At 35.9% G+C, this 15,059-nt stretch overlaps 2 protein-coding genes across 3 annotated transcripts; one reads left to right on the top strand and one right to left on the bottom strand.

Annotated features, from left to right (window-relative positions):
• The first annotated feature begins 1,459 nt into the window (after positions 1-1,459).
• Positions 1,460-11,327, top strand: LOC122300666 (COP1-interacting protein 7-like). Of its 2 annotated transcripts, none has more exons than XM_043111482.1 (14): positions 1,460-1,957; positions 2,406-2,585; positions 2,952-3,072; positions 3,156-3,195; positions 3,532-3,584; positions 3,667-3,722; positions 4,221-4,373; positions 4,498-4,709; positions 5,402-6,984; positions 7,233-8,180; positions 8,743-9,151; positions 9,966-10,031; positions 10,146-10,236; positions 10,942-11,327. In XM_043111482.1, the coding sequence occupies exons 1-13, from the start codon at positions 1,899-1,901 to the stop codon at positions 10,211-10,213; spliced, it is 3,948 nt and encodes a 1,315-aa protein (XP_042967416.1). In that variant the 5' UTR covers positions 1,460-1,898; the 3' UTR covers positions 10,214-10,236; positions 10,942-11,327. The 2 variants fall into 2 exon arrangements, with proteins under 2 accessions (XP_042967416.1, XP_042967415.1); XM_043111481.1 differs by having other exon boundaries at positions 3,664-3,722.
• A 63-nt stretch (positions 11,328-11,390) lies between these two features.
• On the bottom strand, positions 11,391-13,749 carry LOC122300667 (putative protein phosphatase 2C-like protein 44). Its single transcript, XM_043111483.1, has 5 exons — positions 13,367-13,749; positions 12,774-13,061; positions 12,228-12,480; positions 11,757-11,887; positions 11,391-11,679 (listed from the first exon to the last, which is right to left on the bottom strand). Exons 1-5 carry the CDS (start codon positions 13,397-13,399, stop codon positions 11,542-11,544), a joined length of 843 nt encoding a protein of 280 aa, XP_042967417.1. The 5' UTR covers positions 13,400-13,749; the 3' UTR covers positions 11,391-11,541.
• Positions 13,750-15,059: the final 1,310 nt, after the last annotated feature.

Below are 15,059 nucleotides of genomic sequence, written 5' to 3'. Positions count from 1 at the left end.
AAAAAAATCCAATTTTGATGCAAACCCTCAATAATGAGTAGTCGGCACGAATTTTGTGTGGATAATTGGAAATTAACTCACTATGATAGAGCTGTCACGTTTGTCATATATGTGAGCCCAGTCTCTTTTAAAAAATTCTGGACCAGAATTAGATACATAAATTCTTTTTTATTAGTGGAAATAAATACTAAGATCATGATAGACATAATTATCTGTTGATTGAGTCAATATGATGTATATGGTGTAGGTGGGTATGCCTCTTTGTTTCTCTTTCTCATCATTAATTTTTTGTTTTTGGATATATAGCAATGTGACTATATATTATGATTCCCTTTCCAAAGTAATTGAATGGAACCCACAAAAATATGCCAATCTTATCACTATTCTACACAGTTTCATATATGTAAGAGATAAGCTGTTTTATTTGTTTATATTTATACCTATTAAGATCATGCAAAGCATATATGCAGGTCCAATGTGTTCTCCAACCTCAAGACATGGCCAGTAAGATTCCTTTTACCAAATATAAGCATCATTTGGTTACGTAATTCAGATGTAATAAGATAAGATATTTTGTTAAAAAATAAATAAAATATTATTATAATATAATTTTTTAATATTAATTTTATTTTTTAATTTAAAAAAATTAAATTGTTTATTAACCTTTGGTTCTTTTGGTCCCCCCTTTTTTTTTCTCTGTTAGGAGTCTTTTATATAAAAAAATAAAGAAATGATATTTTTAATTTTAAATTATACAAGTCAAGCGTATTTTTTTAAAAAAGTCTCTAAATCAAAGATTCATATAATTTTTTTTTAAATGATAAATTCAATTTTTTTAAAAAAATAAGTGTGCAAAACTCATACATATAACACTGTAGGTAACATCCATCTTTTATATATCTGCTTCTTGTTATATTTATGAGGAATGCTACACATCATCCCACACCACACATTTTATATATTAAAATATTATTTTTTATTTTTTATTTTATTTTATTCTTATTAAACTAATCGAATTATTTTATTTATCATCTACACACTATATATTTATTATAAAAAAATAAAAAAAAATTAAAATAAGTGTGGTGTGTGAAAATGACAAGAAGAATTTTCTTTTTTCAAAAACCATTAACATTAGTGAAACAATTAATATATATAAATATGAGGAATGCTACATATCATCTCACATCACACACTTTATATATTAAAATATTATTTTTTTTATTTTATATTTTATTTTATTCTAGAGGGAGGTGTTTGGTAACGGAGGTAACAACTAGACACTGTTATCCGGATCGACACACAACGGTAATGATATTTTTGTCCGTTGCGCTACAGCGTTTCCTATGCTGTCGTCACCTTCACTCGCGATTTACCACTCTGCCCTTCACTCTTTACCCGTAGTGTATCCAACGCACCACTCTTTAACTCCAGGGAGGCGAAATTCAACGCCGCTGAATTCGATTTATTTTTTTTATTTTTCTTATTTTTATAGTCAGCAAAAGTTCAGTGTCTCTGGTTGGCAATGGCATCCAATGACAAACTATCTTACAGATCCTTTTATTTTTCCAATTCTCAATGTTTGTGTTCTCATTCTTTCTAATGACACTTTCTTCCAATTTGTCTCTCTGGTTGCCATTGAAAGCCTCATCTTTCAGAGCGATGGCTTTCCTCTTTTTGTTCTGCGGGAAAGTTTTCCTTTGAGCTGTAAAAAGGGGAAAAGGAACTCTCAGTTTGCAAGCATAAATTATTCATCAATCGTAGAGAGTGAAAAATCCTCCTTTTTTCACGAATTTTCGAACTTCTCTGATCCTACTTTCTCTGTTTGAATATTCTCTGAGACCAGGACCTGTTCAGTCACAGCTTCCCTCACCGTTTCTCTTTTTGTCCTCTCAAAGATGAAGCCTTCTACTCGGCTCGACTCGGCTGTGTTTCAGCTCACGCCCACTAGAACAAGGTTCTTTTTTCTTTTTCTTTTTCTTATTTTGGTTTGTGATGAATAAAAAGGTAATCTTTTTTTATCAATGGCGTATAGTGCTTGTTATGGGTTCCTTTCAGTTTGTTTTAACATTTTGAAACAGGATTTGGGTTAGTCAAACGGCCGAGTTTTTAGTTAAATTATTATCACTCCCTCGGAAAATTTCTTGTTTCTCAAGCGATCTTAATTGCCGTGTTGTACATATTTGCAAGTTTATATATAATGCAATTATTTGTATATTTTTCCCTTGTGAATTAATTTTAGAGATATTAACATCTTAGAGCTTACCTACACTATGGGTGGTCGTTACTATTAGTTTCTCTAAGACGTGATTGCAACTTTGGTAGAACTGCGGGGAAGCTATGTGATAGTTTCCTTGGAAAGTTGGCAATTCTACCGGAGCAATCTAATTTCGGATTTTTCTCAGGTGTGATTTGATTATATCTGCAAATGGAAAGGAACAAAAAATAGCTTCAGGTTTGCTGAATCCATTTCTTGCCCACTTGAAGATTGCGCAAGAGCAGATGGACAAGGGAGGTTACTCGATTGTTCTAGAGCCGGAGTCTACTTGTGACGACTCATGGTTCACTAAGGACACGATCGAAAGGTGTTTACTTGAAAGTTTGTATATTGCTTAATTTCGATCTGTTCAGTAGGGGACACTGACAGGAACTTGTGGTTAAAATTAATATGCGTGGTGCAGAAGAGTTTGAATTTTATTCTGGGAGTACCTTCCTTTTCTTTTAAATGCAATGCTCGTGTTTTTCCCCCCTTAACGAAAAAAGGGATGTGCTTCCGTATAGCCAGCCAAACCATGTCTTATTGGTTACACACATAATTATATTTATACTGATTTTGTGCCTTGTGACTGTTGAGGTTGCTCTTCACGTTGAGCTTGTATAGGATAATTTCTGCTGCATTAATACATTTTACCCAGACTTGCTTGTTAGACTAAGTGTGATGGTTTCTATAGGTTTGTTCGTTTTGTGAGCACTCCAGAGGTCTTGGAAAGGGTCTACACTCTTGAGTCAGAGATCTTACAAATTGAGGAGGCAATTGTGATTCAGGGCAACGGTGATATGGGACTGAATACTGTTAGTGAATTCTATCAACTTTTTATTATATTCGTGTCACGTTATAAAAGACAGGTCCATTTTAGGTGTTTTCTGCGTGGCAGGTAGAAGATTATCAAGCTAAACCTGTAGAAAGCACTGAAGGTATTGTGTTGCACTAATGGTTGTGTTGTTTGATGTTATGAATCTCTTTTTCGGCATCACTGTGTTCCTTCATTTTTTTGTTTCATTTATTTATTCTTTTCTTTTCTTTTAAGGGAAAGGGGTTGTGTTATTTATTACTAGTCCCCCAATTCTATCCATATCGTTATACCATACTTCATACTGGGAAGTTGTGCTTACTGTCAAGTGTCATCTTAAGTTCTTCTCTGCAGCCCTGTTTTTTTTTTTTTTTGCCAGTATTCTAATAACAGATGAGACATCATTCACAATTTAAATGAGTTTTGTACTGATATGTTGACACCACATCGTATTGAATAGGGAGCAGGACTGTGCTTGATACTGATGAGGAGAAAGCAATTGTCCTTTACAAAGTGAGTCAGCTTTTGAGCACCCTGTAGTTCAATCAACATTTTGACCAATTTTTTAAATTGAGTTTCTTTTGGTACCCAGCAGCCTGCAGTAAATCCACCTGAAGCGAATGGATCCACCACACAGGAGGGAAATTCCAAGTATATCTTCTTGCTTATTTGTCCTGTGATCACTTAGAACCCTCTCACCATTCCTGCTATGAGTGTCAGAATTATCAAAGTGACTAAACTGCATATTTAGGGTTGTATATGTGTTCCTCTAATTGTTTCAAACTTCATATCATTTTATGACATTTTACTTCTTTTAGTTTCGTGCAAGTCTCTGTATGTGTTGAGATCATAGACATGATAAATGCGTGTAAGTGTGATCATATTTACTATTAGAAGCTGAAGAAAAGTTGAATTACATCCTTTATCAATGACATTCCATTTCTTCAAATGTATGTTTATTTTCAAACTGATTCCTAACAGGCTGATGAGATGCTTAGAAAATTCTGCATAAGTATGCCAGGGACTCCCATTTGTCCATCATTGTCAATATGTTTAATACCAAGATCTCAATGTCTTCCCCCCCCCCCCCCCCCCATAGTGATGACATTTTTATGACCATCAATCTCATGTTTGTTGGGTTTGTATTAGAGTTCAACTTTTGAAAGTTCTGGAGACACGCAAAACTGTGCTACAGAAAGAGCAAGGCATGGCCTTTGCACGCGCTGTAGCTGCTGGTTTTGACATTGATCACATGTCACCATTGCTATCATTTGCTGAATGCTTTGGAGCCTCACGATTAATGTAAGCAGCTTGCCCTTTAGGAACCATCATTTTGTACAATTTTGTTGGGGTAGAGATTTCATAATATTTATATCTTGCCAATCTTTTTTTTTTTCCTAATGGTGTCAATTTACTACTGTAATAGGGATGCATGTACAAAATTTATGGAGTTATGGAGAAGAAAGCATGAAACTGGTCAGTGGGTTGAAATTGCAGCCACTGAAGCAATGTCTAACCAATCAGACTTCTCTGCCATGAATTCATCAGGCATTATGCTTGCAAATGTGGACAACAAGCAGAAAGACAATGAGTTGGTTTTAGAGAATAATGGGAAAGCAAGTAGTGCCACGAGTGCAGGTATATGCTCATGGCATGATAGGTACCCTTTATAAATGTATAATGTCATTATCATTACCATTATGAAGAATCCCCATTTTTAATGTTTTCTTGAACTGTTTAACTATACTGTTTATTTCTGAAAATAGAGAGATTTTAGTTGTATTTCATCAGATAGATGAATGTGTTTACATGATGACGTTCAACTTGCTACTACAAAAGGATCCATTCAATCTTTTGTTCCATGGACTTTAACGTATGGTGTACTCATATTCTTGTTTGGAAGATAGAGAGTTTTACGTAACATTCACATGGAGTAGATGAATGGCACTAAAACTGTATCCTGTCTCACTTATTAAATGAAACAGTGAACCCTTGAGTTGGCTAACTTCTGGGCTTATGGCTTGGTGGCATAGTGAAAGATTCATGGGGATCTATATATTCTCTGGTGCAATCCCAAAAATCTCAAGAAAAGGAAAGGACAAAAAAAATAAGAATCAAGACTGACGCTGGTATTGGTGTTAAATTCAATTGATGATATTGACACAGTAGCTCGAGACTGATGAACTATGCTATGAATTTTAGTTCCTGAAAGATGCTGACTGATTGCATGGAATTCTTTTGATAATTTTCCTCTATCCTAGATCATGTGGATTTCTGCGTACTACTTTATATATAATTTTCAGCTGGAAAACTTTCTATTTTTTTACTAGATGACAAGTCTCCTATGGATCACAAAACACCATTAGGCCATCAAGAATATTTTCAAGGACAGTTTCCGCATCATATGTTCCCTCCCTGGCCTGTTCATTCTCCTCCTGGTGCTCCTCCAGTCTATCAAGCATACCCCATGCAAGGCATGCCATACTATCAGAATTATCCAGTAAACAGCCCATTTTTTCAGCCACCATATCCATCAATGCCGGAACATGCTGATCCAAGAATGGGACACAGAAGGCATTCTATGGATAGTAGGGATGGCAATACTGAATTAGAAACTTGGCAGACGGATGCTTCAAAAACTAGATCACAGGATGAAGCTTCACAAACTCGAGACTCACAAAAGAAGGCTAGTCGATCAGGTAGAAAGCAATCAGGCATGGTTGTGATTCGGAACATCAATTACATCGCTTCAAAGACGCAGAACTCTTCTGACGGTGAATCACAGTCAGCTTCTGACTCTGAAACTGATGAAGTTGGAGATTTAGCGGCCAGTACTCTTGAATCAAAGCATATGGACTCTCAGAGATCTTCCAAGAGAAAAGGTAGCCATACAAAATCCATGAATAAATTGAAGTCATCTGAAGAGGAAGAACTAGCTTATGGTAAGGATGTAGATGGTGGACACTGGCAAGCATTTCAAAGCTGTTTACTGAGAGATGCTGATGAGGACAGATGTGCAGTTGACGAAGGAATGTTTGCAATGGAAAAGGAAGCTCAAGTGAAAAGGCGACAAAATACTTTAGGTGATGATCCTTTAGTTTTTAGTGGGCAAGAGAAGGGCGAGACACAAGAAGATAGCATGATAGATATGCATAAAATTAGTGAAAACGTGACCTACAAGCCCCGGGCATCAAATGATGAACTGTTGACTTCTAGAAGAGATGGTCGATCTGGTGATGGTAGAGGGTCAATGGATGTACAGTCAGAAATAGATGGAAAACGAGGTGGCTATAGGAGAACTAGCAATGATGATTTTTTGATACATGGGCGAGAAAGCCAGTCGGGTTATACCAATTTTTCCTCAGATCCACTTGTAAATGGATTTGATAGTGCAACCAATAACTTGGACAGGATATCATCACATGAAATGGATGATGATTCTTACATTGTTGCACTAAGGGAAAATTCACTGGATCAAATTGGAAACAATGAAAGAACTGCTATTGACATGGATTCTGAATTCCAATATGCATCTCAGTTGTCAGAAAATTTATCTACTAGAGTTGGCCAAGTCAATTACGAGCCAGATGAATTGGGTTTGATACCTGAACGTGGTAGAGAAAGGGAGTCAATTGGTTATGACCCTGCTTTAGATTATGAAATGCAGATTCGTGCTGAAGACAGTGCTCCAATAGATAAGAAAAATATGGAGGTAGATATCAAACAGGGGTCTAAAAAGTCAGACAAGGACCGGAAATCAAGGCTTACACCAGATAATTTAGATAAAAAGAAGACTGCAGGGCCAATAAGGAAAGGGAAGCCTTCAAAGTTGAGTCCTTTGGATGAAGCACGAGCACGTGCAGAGAGGCTAAGAACCTTCAAAGCTGATCTCCAGAAAATGAAGAGAGAGAAGGTAATTTTGTTCATCATTGTACTTTTCCTTGGGGTAGAAGCCTTTTTTTTTTTGTTTTTTTTGGGGGGGGGGGGGGGGGGGGGGGGGGGGTGACACTACACTTGGTGATCTTGGCCACAGACCATCCATTCATTTTTGTTTACTTGTTACATCATCTATTGGGAGATGACTTCTCCCTTCTTTTATCAGCTTACCTGGCTGGCTTATTGAACAGAGGTTCTTATTATTTTTTTGTTTTCTGTTTTCAGGAAGAAGAAGAGATGAAACGACTAGAAGCTTTAAAAATAGAGAGACAGAAAAGAATTGCTGCTAGAGGGGGTTCCATCCCAGCTAAGTCACCACTTATGTCACATCAAACCAAGAAACAATTGCCAACAAAAGTTTCCCCAAGCTCTCACAAAGGATCAAAGTTCAGTGATTCAGAGCCAGGATCATCTTCACCTCTAAAAAGCTCCTCCAGAACTGGTCCTGTGGGATCCAGTGATTCTCAAGAAGCCTTTAAACCTAGCAGATCAAGTGCTGCAAATCACTCAGGTGGAAACAGGTTAAGCCACTCAATGTCTTCGTTACCTGAACCAAAGAAAGAGAACAGTGGTGTTATAGCTGATTCTAAGGCATCAATGGCACGGATTAGAAGATTATCAGAGCCTAAAATGGTAAGCAGCCATCATATTTCTTCAATGAAGTCACGAAGTGCTGAACTATTATCAAAGACAAAGATATCTGATGCGCCTGAAAATAAGAAAGTATCTGCTACTATGAACCATGATAGAAGCAAAGCTTCAACCCTTCCAGAACTGAACATTAGGACATCCAAAGGACCTGATGGTTCTCGGAGCAAATCAGCAGCAAAAGAGATGACACAGAAGGTTAATGGCATTAAATCTTCTATAACTTCTGAAAGTGCTGAAGTGAAAAGGAAGCATGAAAATATTGCACATCACAGTGATGGGGACGACAACCCGGTTATTGAAAAGACTGTTCTGATACTAGAATCTGAGAATCCCTCCATTTCCACAGTAGAAGCGATGGAAGGTAATTTGAAGGCACAACATGATAACTTTGGGACAGGGAAGAAAGTTGAGGTGGTGTCAGATTATGCTGTTATAGATGCTCCAGCTTCACCACTTAAGACGGATAGAATTGATGGGGAATCATCGGAACACCAATCACATGAGCAACACACTTCTTTTGAGGTATGGCTCAGAATTAAAAAGGGCCCTGCTCATGGGTTAGCTATTTTCGGTTTTGCAAAAAAAAAAAAAAAGCTTTTTTTGGGTCCCTGTAACTGTGATGAACGTAACATGTACCTAATGCCTTTAACAAGTAGGAACAGTGATGTATATTCTCTTGATCATTGCACTCTTTGCCAGAGGATACAACATATTATGCTGTGTATGATATGTATTTATGTATATTAAGACCAGTGGTTAGCTATTACTAGCAATAGCTTGGTGAAATTTTTGTTTTATTGTTAAATTTTAATAAGCATATTGCCTTATAATTGATTATCTGTCTTTGTAATAATCACCAGTCTCGGTCCCAAAACTCCTCTCTGATATTTTCTTTTTAAATCGTCCTTTTATGTCTTTTCTTCTTTCTTTCACATCAGCATGAATGATAGTTATAATATCTGAGTTGGATGACAAATATTTCTGCTACCCTACTTTGGCAAAGATGAGATTTTATCTTTATAGTCTGATTTTTTTTTTTTTTTATTGGGTTCTTGCTTCTTTTTTAAACATATTCTGAGGCTAGGTCACGACAGTTAATGCGGACAAAGAACTTCCAAAGCTTTTAAGTATTGGTATGGCTGAAAAACCACATCTAGCCCCCTTTGCTCATGTTTCTTCTTTGGAAGATCCATGTACTAGGAATTCAGAATATGGCAGAGCTCCTCCAACAAGTTCAGAGATTGTGACTACAGGCACAGAGACGGTTAAAGCACTTGTATCTGATTCTAGAAACTTGAGACTGGAAAAGATTCCAGAGTCATTGGAGAAGCCTCAATTAAAGGACTCGCCAAAAGGGTTCAGACGGCTGTTGAAATTCGGAAGAAAAAATCACAGCTCAGCTACTGGGGAGCATAACATTGAATCAGATAATGCCAGAATCAATGGTTCTGAGGTAGATGATTCTAGAATGAACTTTGTTTCCTCAAGTGAAGGTAACACACTTGCACGCTTCCCTCTCTTGCACTTTGTTGAACAATTTCAAAATGCATTATTGACAGACTTTGGAGTCTACTGACTATGGCTAACAAACCATGGTGACTTGTAAGTTTCAAAACAATGACAAATTCCTCTGAATCCAAATTGTATAGATGATTCTCTCATGAAAAGAATTTTACACCTATCCAGAGTGGTAATTCTCAGAAGTAATTGGTAATTTTGGGGGACCTTGGTTAGGTTTTTGTATAGGCATGATGTTTATAATGATTTTCATTTGATAATTTGAACTTTTAGTCTTGCCTCCATCAAACACAGAGAAAGTGTCGAGGTTTTCTTTTTCTTTTCTAGATAGAAAAAATTCAATTCTTTATAAAGTTTTTTCTATGTCGAATTTGTTGATTTTATAGATTTTTTTATTTTTTATTTTTTATTATTATTATGCATGTTTTGAATGGCTAAAATTTCTCAGTTCCTACATTGAGAGCTCTCTATTGTTCATAGGAATTACTCGTTTTGGTAGAAAACAATATATGAATATAAATATTCATTTCTTTTTTACTTGAGGTTATAAGGCAGTCAGTCCTTCATTTTTTCCTCTTTTAAGTAACTCAGATTTTGTAACTCATGCCGGTAGAATGAATGATTTGTTCAGATTATGAAAGTGGGCATGTGACTGGTTAATTTCCAACTTAAAATGTTTGAGGATCAAGTCTTGATGTTAACGATGGTCTCAAATGGGAGTTTAATCATAAGATTGTGTTTTACTACACAAGTTGACTGTCATTTATTAACTGCTTTTTTCATCATCAGTTCATACATTGAAGAATTTGATCTCTCAAGAAGAAACTCCGACAGCTGGATCTACTTCTCAAAAGAGTTAGTGTTTTCTATGCATGAAACTTACTTACCAACCTCCATTTCTCTTTGTTTCTCTCAATTTTTAATTGCTGTCTGGATATGAGGCTGAGGATTTTATCTGTATGCCTACAGCTTCTCGCTCTTTCTCCTTGTTATCACCCTTCCGGGGCAAGACTAGTGAAAAGAAACTGACAACATGAAAATGAGGATGATGCCTTTGAAGGTGAGGGACCTGCTTGTTTCTTACGCAATATTTTGGTTGTGAGTTTTTGTAAATATCATTGTGGTAGTTTGAATAAACACAATGACTTGTTGCATTGTCATCAAAACGGTCCTTGTTCATCACTTTCATGTTCCAGTATTTGAATGGTGAATTATTCTGGGTCTCCTTGTGTCGAACGGATTAAATCAACATTAGCTGTAAACTTTGCATAAATTCATTTGAAACATTTTTGGGGTATTACAGATTTTACTAAATAGGGCTTAGAAACTGACTTGGAAAATGAGTCATTAATCTGCATGTATCACACAGACCTACTATCTGTGAATATATGCAACAGTGGATGACACGAGTTAGATTTGGCACTACTGAATATGGACCACGCATACAACACAAGTTAGATTTGGCACTACTGAATATGGACCACGTATACATTGGTTGAAATTTGGAAGTGCGCAGTATGGACCTTGAGTTCACTTGAATGGGACTGCAAAAGCTGGTTATTACATGTTAGCACTGGATGACGAATGGCTAATTAGTAGAATATTACGTCCAAGTCGAATTGTGATGATGAAGAGTCAAACCTAAACCCTCAGCCAGTACAATATTTTTTTTCCCAATTTCATTATGCAGCATATGAATAATGTCTTTATGTAGAAGAGGCTTGTGGGCGAAGGACCCTTGATATTATGTATGACCTTGTTGCAGATAATAGTTATGGGGCTCACATGTGGGCATCAAATCAGGTTTTCGGAATCTGCTGACTGAGCTAAAATCAGCTTGTAATATTGGTGTAAATCTCAATTTTTGAGTTTGTGTCAGAAAGTACAGGCATTTGGTTCTGAATAGATCGGGGGTAGTGTGCTTATGGTTGGATGTAATATTTTCTTGAAAAATTCAGGAGTTTCTTAGAAAGATTTTAGGGAGTTTATTTTTTATTTTTTTCTGGTGTTTCGTGAAAATGGTTGGATCCTGTAAGCTTTGTCATACACTATCATTGCCTCCCATCAAGAGAGCATCAATATTTGCAGTAACCAAAGGATATTTCTTTTCCTACTTGTAAAATAAAAAAAGGTATTCTATTGTGTTTTACCTATCGTATGTACTGCACAAAATTTCTTTCCTTCTTTTCACCCTATTATTTATCAGTTATTCTATAAAGCGTAAAAGCATAAAAGCATATGCCATGCCCTTTCATTCATACTACACAAAAAAACTCTAGCTTGTCTGTAAAACAAGATGCAGTGAAACAATTCACTGTAAAAGACTTTTCTGATTTCTGTTGTGAGGAAAGAAAAATGAAACTTGTTAGTCAAAGCGAATGATCAAGCAAGAAATGTTGCTTTTGCTCATTCTAGCTAAAGCCTCCCTTGCCAAACACTCTGCGGCTTCTTGTGCGTCTTCTATGTGGCTAATGAGATTCACAGCCTCTTGGTTCTTCATGACCTGCATAAACAACACAAACCTACTCTTTGAGTTTCTTTGAATTTTTCGAAATAGTCATTGTGGTAAATGCGTAGTACCTCCCATATGCCAGTGCTTGCTAAGATGACAAACTCAGTACTGGAATCAATTCTTTCGGAGCCAACAAGAAGTTCAGATCCGCCTTTGGATTGCTTACTTGCTTTGCCTAGATTGTATCCGAATATTCGTACTTTATGCACAAATGTACAAGTGTTAAGTCATATAGGACATCAAAGGTGATAAAATGTTCTCTTTTCCATAACATTTTTTCATCAGAATCTTTAGAGTTTGGAAGATAATATCTTTAAAATTCCCGACTGTACGGGTGTTAAAATGTTGAGATGGCAAATCAGAATCAGTTAATTTGAAAATAATGACCAGTGCTTGAGAAATACACAATATAAAGTTCTCTAAAAAAATGTGATCAAACTACTTCCTGTTCTTGGGTTTATAAAAAAATGAGAAGATTTGATAAAAAGAAACCAATTTGCTTTTGCACACTCTGTTGTACCAATTGGGAAAGTGCCTACCCGATTTGAGTCTCCGAGACCAACGTCTTCTGGATAAATGCCGGCCTGTGTTGCTTATCTGATGAGCCACACCATCTCTGCAGACAACAGCTCTGTAGTCTCCCATGAAAGCTGTCACGAGCTTTTCTGCGTTGGTCACCAACACAGATACTGAACCCACTCTCCCGGTCTCATCTGCTTTCTGCATCTCCCTGATATTTGCTCTTGCACTAAGGTATGCCTTTCTCATTGTCTCTTTGCTCTTTCTCCTTATCTGAGATTGATAAGAACAAGGCACAATATATCATCATAAAGATAGAACATAGAAAAAGGGAAGGAGACAACATAGTACTATAACCTGTGCATTGACAATCTGGGCAAGAATAACATTTCATGAATAAGCTAATTAGGCCAATTGGTTTATCTTTTCAAACGTGACTATTCCTGGGAAAGCCCTTTTGTGTTGCTTTTCAACCAACTCTCTGTTCAAAACACGTTTTATACTCCTATCTGTAATTTGTTTCCATGAAAGTATGCTTAAAGGAATAGAATTACAGTCTTTCTTACCTGTTTTAGGTTCTTGTCAAACAAATGGGATTGCATGTACTTGGTAACTCCATCTCCAACTTGAGCATCGAAAACTCCAAAAAACCATAGCTCAAGGTCTTCAATTTGCTCTCTCTGTACCACGACTGAGTCAGAGTCGGACTCGTCCCAGCCACTTCTAAATGATTGATCCTCAACGACATAATAGCCGTGTGATACTGGTATCATCCATGAAGGTCTCCTGGAAATCTCCAGCTCTCTCTTATTGCCCCAACCATTTCCTATCAGAAAGCGTTTCAGCCTGAATACCTAAACATATCCGTAAATAAGTTAGCCAACGAAAGAACTCTTAAATTCTTAATAACCATCTTCTCGAGGGTCAGTTTCTTGAGCTTTTACATTCATTTCAAACGTTCTGTAAACTTCTTTTCGTTACATTTGCCATATGAACCAGTGAGATCTCAACCAGGACTCAAAAAAATCTAAATCATTCTGATTGATCAAAAACTCCAAGATAAAAAGGCTGATGAAATGATATATCGTCTTAAAAAGAAGAGGGGGGGAAAAAAAAAAGAAAAAAAGAGAGGAGCAAATCAGAAATTTAATAGGCTTACCTTGAGCTTAAGATGAAGATCCTTCAGTCCCATTACTGCCCCCGAAATCTGATATGGAAAACCTTACTGAATATATGTAACTTGGAGTAAATTCATTACGAGAAACGGTAATCTTTTCAAAATAGAAAAGAAACGGGAGAGATGGAGGGAGGAGACCAGGGAAACTTGACATGGTGAAGCAAGGCTGCTGCTTTTTTAGTTTGCCAATGATCTTTGACTTTTCTTTTCTTTTTTTCTAAAACAAAAATAACTAAAAATTTTGTTGTGCAGATATACCGGATCTTCTCTCTCCAACAGTTCAATTTTTTCACTTTCAAGATAAAAGCTCAATAAAAAATAATCACAAAAAATTGGGTAAAAATAACAGCAAAAAGAAAATCCCGACAAAGAATCTAAGGGTTCGTTTAGATTCAGAGAATTTTAACTTTTATCTAACATCATCACATCCCATATCGGAATCCAAAAGAACCCTTAGAGGGATTTAATCCAAAGGACAAAAAAAAAAAAAAAAAAGTCAAAACAATAGTTGGTTAATGAATATTGGAGCAATAAAGTTTGCAGAACCATAAAGGAAGTTTTGGTGAGATAGATGAACAAAACTTAATTGAAACTGTAAAGTTGTCCATGGATACATATTTAAGTTACGTGTCTGGAATTTAAGCCAGCATGTGTACAGTAGAGAGAGGATGCCAACTTGGTTTTAGCCCATATCTTATTAATTTTATGATAATTAAGTCCTGTCAAGTGGATGCAACTTTCGAGGGAGTTTAATGTTATATAAAGGGAATGAAATTTGATTACATTTTGCTTTCTTTGGCATTTGCTACATCTCCATTCACAATTTCTCTTTAACAGTTACAATATATATGTGAAAAAAAGCCTCAGCAAAATTACCTCAAAAGGAAAAATGAAGTACTATAATTTTTTTTTTTTTGACATTGTGCATGGGACCGGAGTTTACTCTATAAATGTGAGGTCCGAAGGATCCTGTCTTGAAGAGGTTCCCGACATTTTTTTGGCATCAATTCTATAAAAAAATTAAAAAAAAAACAAATATATCAAGTGGACTTCACTAAACTAACTTCAATTACTATTTTCAAATTTTGTGGTGGGATTTTGCTAAATCCATATTTTGTTCATTTGAAATTCAAATTTATTGTGTAAAATATAATAAAAAAGATTTAAAAAGTATAAACATGTGAATTTTAAAGCGGCAAGTGTTAATTTGACTAAATTATCACCATTAAAATTGAAAACAAAGACTAAAAATTGAGGAAAATGCATATGTAAACTTAGAATATTAAGAAGTTTAGAATATCTTCATCGAGATCAGTTAAATTTCAAATTTGGACTGAAGTATGTACAAATACAACGTACATCGAGGTACATCGAGGTCTACAGCACGTGTTAGTGAAGTTGATTAAATAAATAAAAAAAAAAGACTATAACCTTGATTCTCGCAATTGGAATCAAGCATTTGTTGGCTCACCTTCGAAAGCAGAACTGCAAGACTCTTCTACCCCAACTTTTATTTTTCTTTGACAGATCTTCTACCGTGACTTTGAAATTACATGCAAGTTAGGCGTACTTCTAGAAAACAAAACAAGAAATATAACTTTCCAAGTCAAATGTGCTGGGAGTAATATTTTAACGAGTTAATTTATTCTCAAATCTGCGTATAGAGAGTATACCA

Source organism: Carya illinoinensis, chromosome 2, assembly GCF_018687715.1.
Source record: "Carya illinoinensis cultivar Pawnee chromosome 2, C.illinoinensisPawnee_v1, whole genome shotgun sequence".
Lineage (NCBI taxonomy): Eukaryota > Viridiplantae > Streptophyta > Magnoliopsida > Fagales > Juglandaceae > Carya > Carya illinoinensis.
Note: the sequence above shows the minus strand (reverse complement) of the source record. Positions and strands in the feature narration are given on the sequence as shown.

What these genes read in the sequence shown, in the direction of transcription:
- LOC122300666 (XM_043111481.1), top strand. Translation starts at nt 1,899, where the DNA reads ATGAAGCCTTCTACTCGGCTCGACTCGGCTGTGTTTCAGCTCACGCCC. An exon ending in CTTTGTTTCCTCAAGTGAAG is followed by an intron (nt 9,152 to 9,965) that starts GTAACACACTTG and finishes TTTCATCATCAG; the next exon opens with TTCATACATTGAAGAATTTG. An exon ending in TGGATCTACTTCTCAAAAGA is followed by an intron (nt 10,032 to 10,145) that starts GTTAGTGTTTTC and finishes GTATGCCTACAG; the next exon opens with CTTCTCGCTCTTTCTCCTTG.
- LOC122300667 (XM_043111483.1), bottom strand. Translation starts at nt 13,399, where the DNA reads ATGGGACTGAAGGATCTTCATCTTAAGCTCAAG. An exon ending in ATCTTCATCTTAAGCTCAAG is followed by an intron (nt 13,062 to 13,366) that starts GTAAGCCTATTA and finishes GGATATGTTTAG; the next exon opens with GTATTCAGGCTGAAACGCTT. An exon ending in GTCTCGGAGACTCAAATCGG is followed by an intron (nt 11,888 to 12,227) that starts GTAGGCACTTTC and finishes TTGTGCATAAAG; the next exon opens with TACGAATATTCGGATACAAT.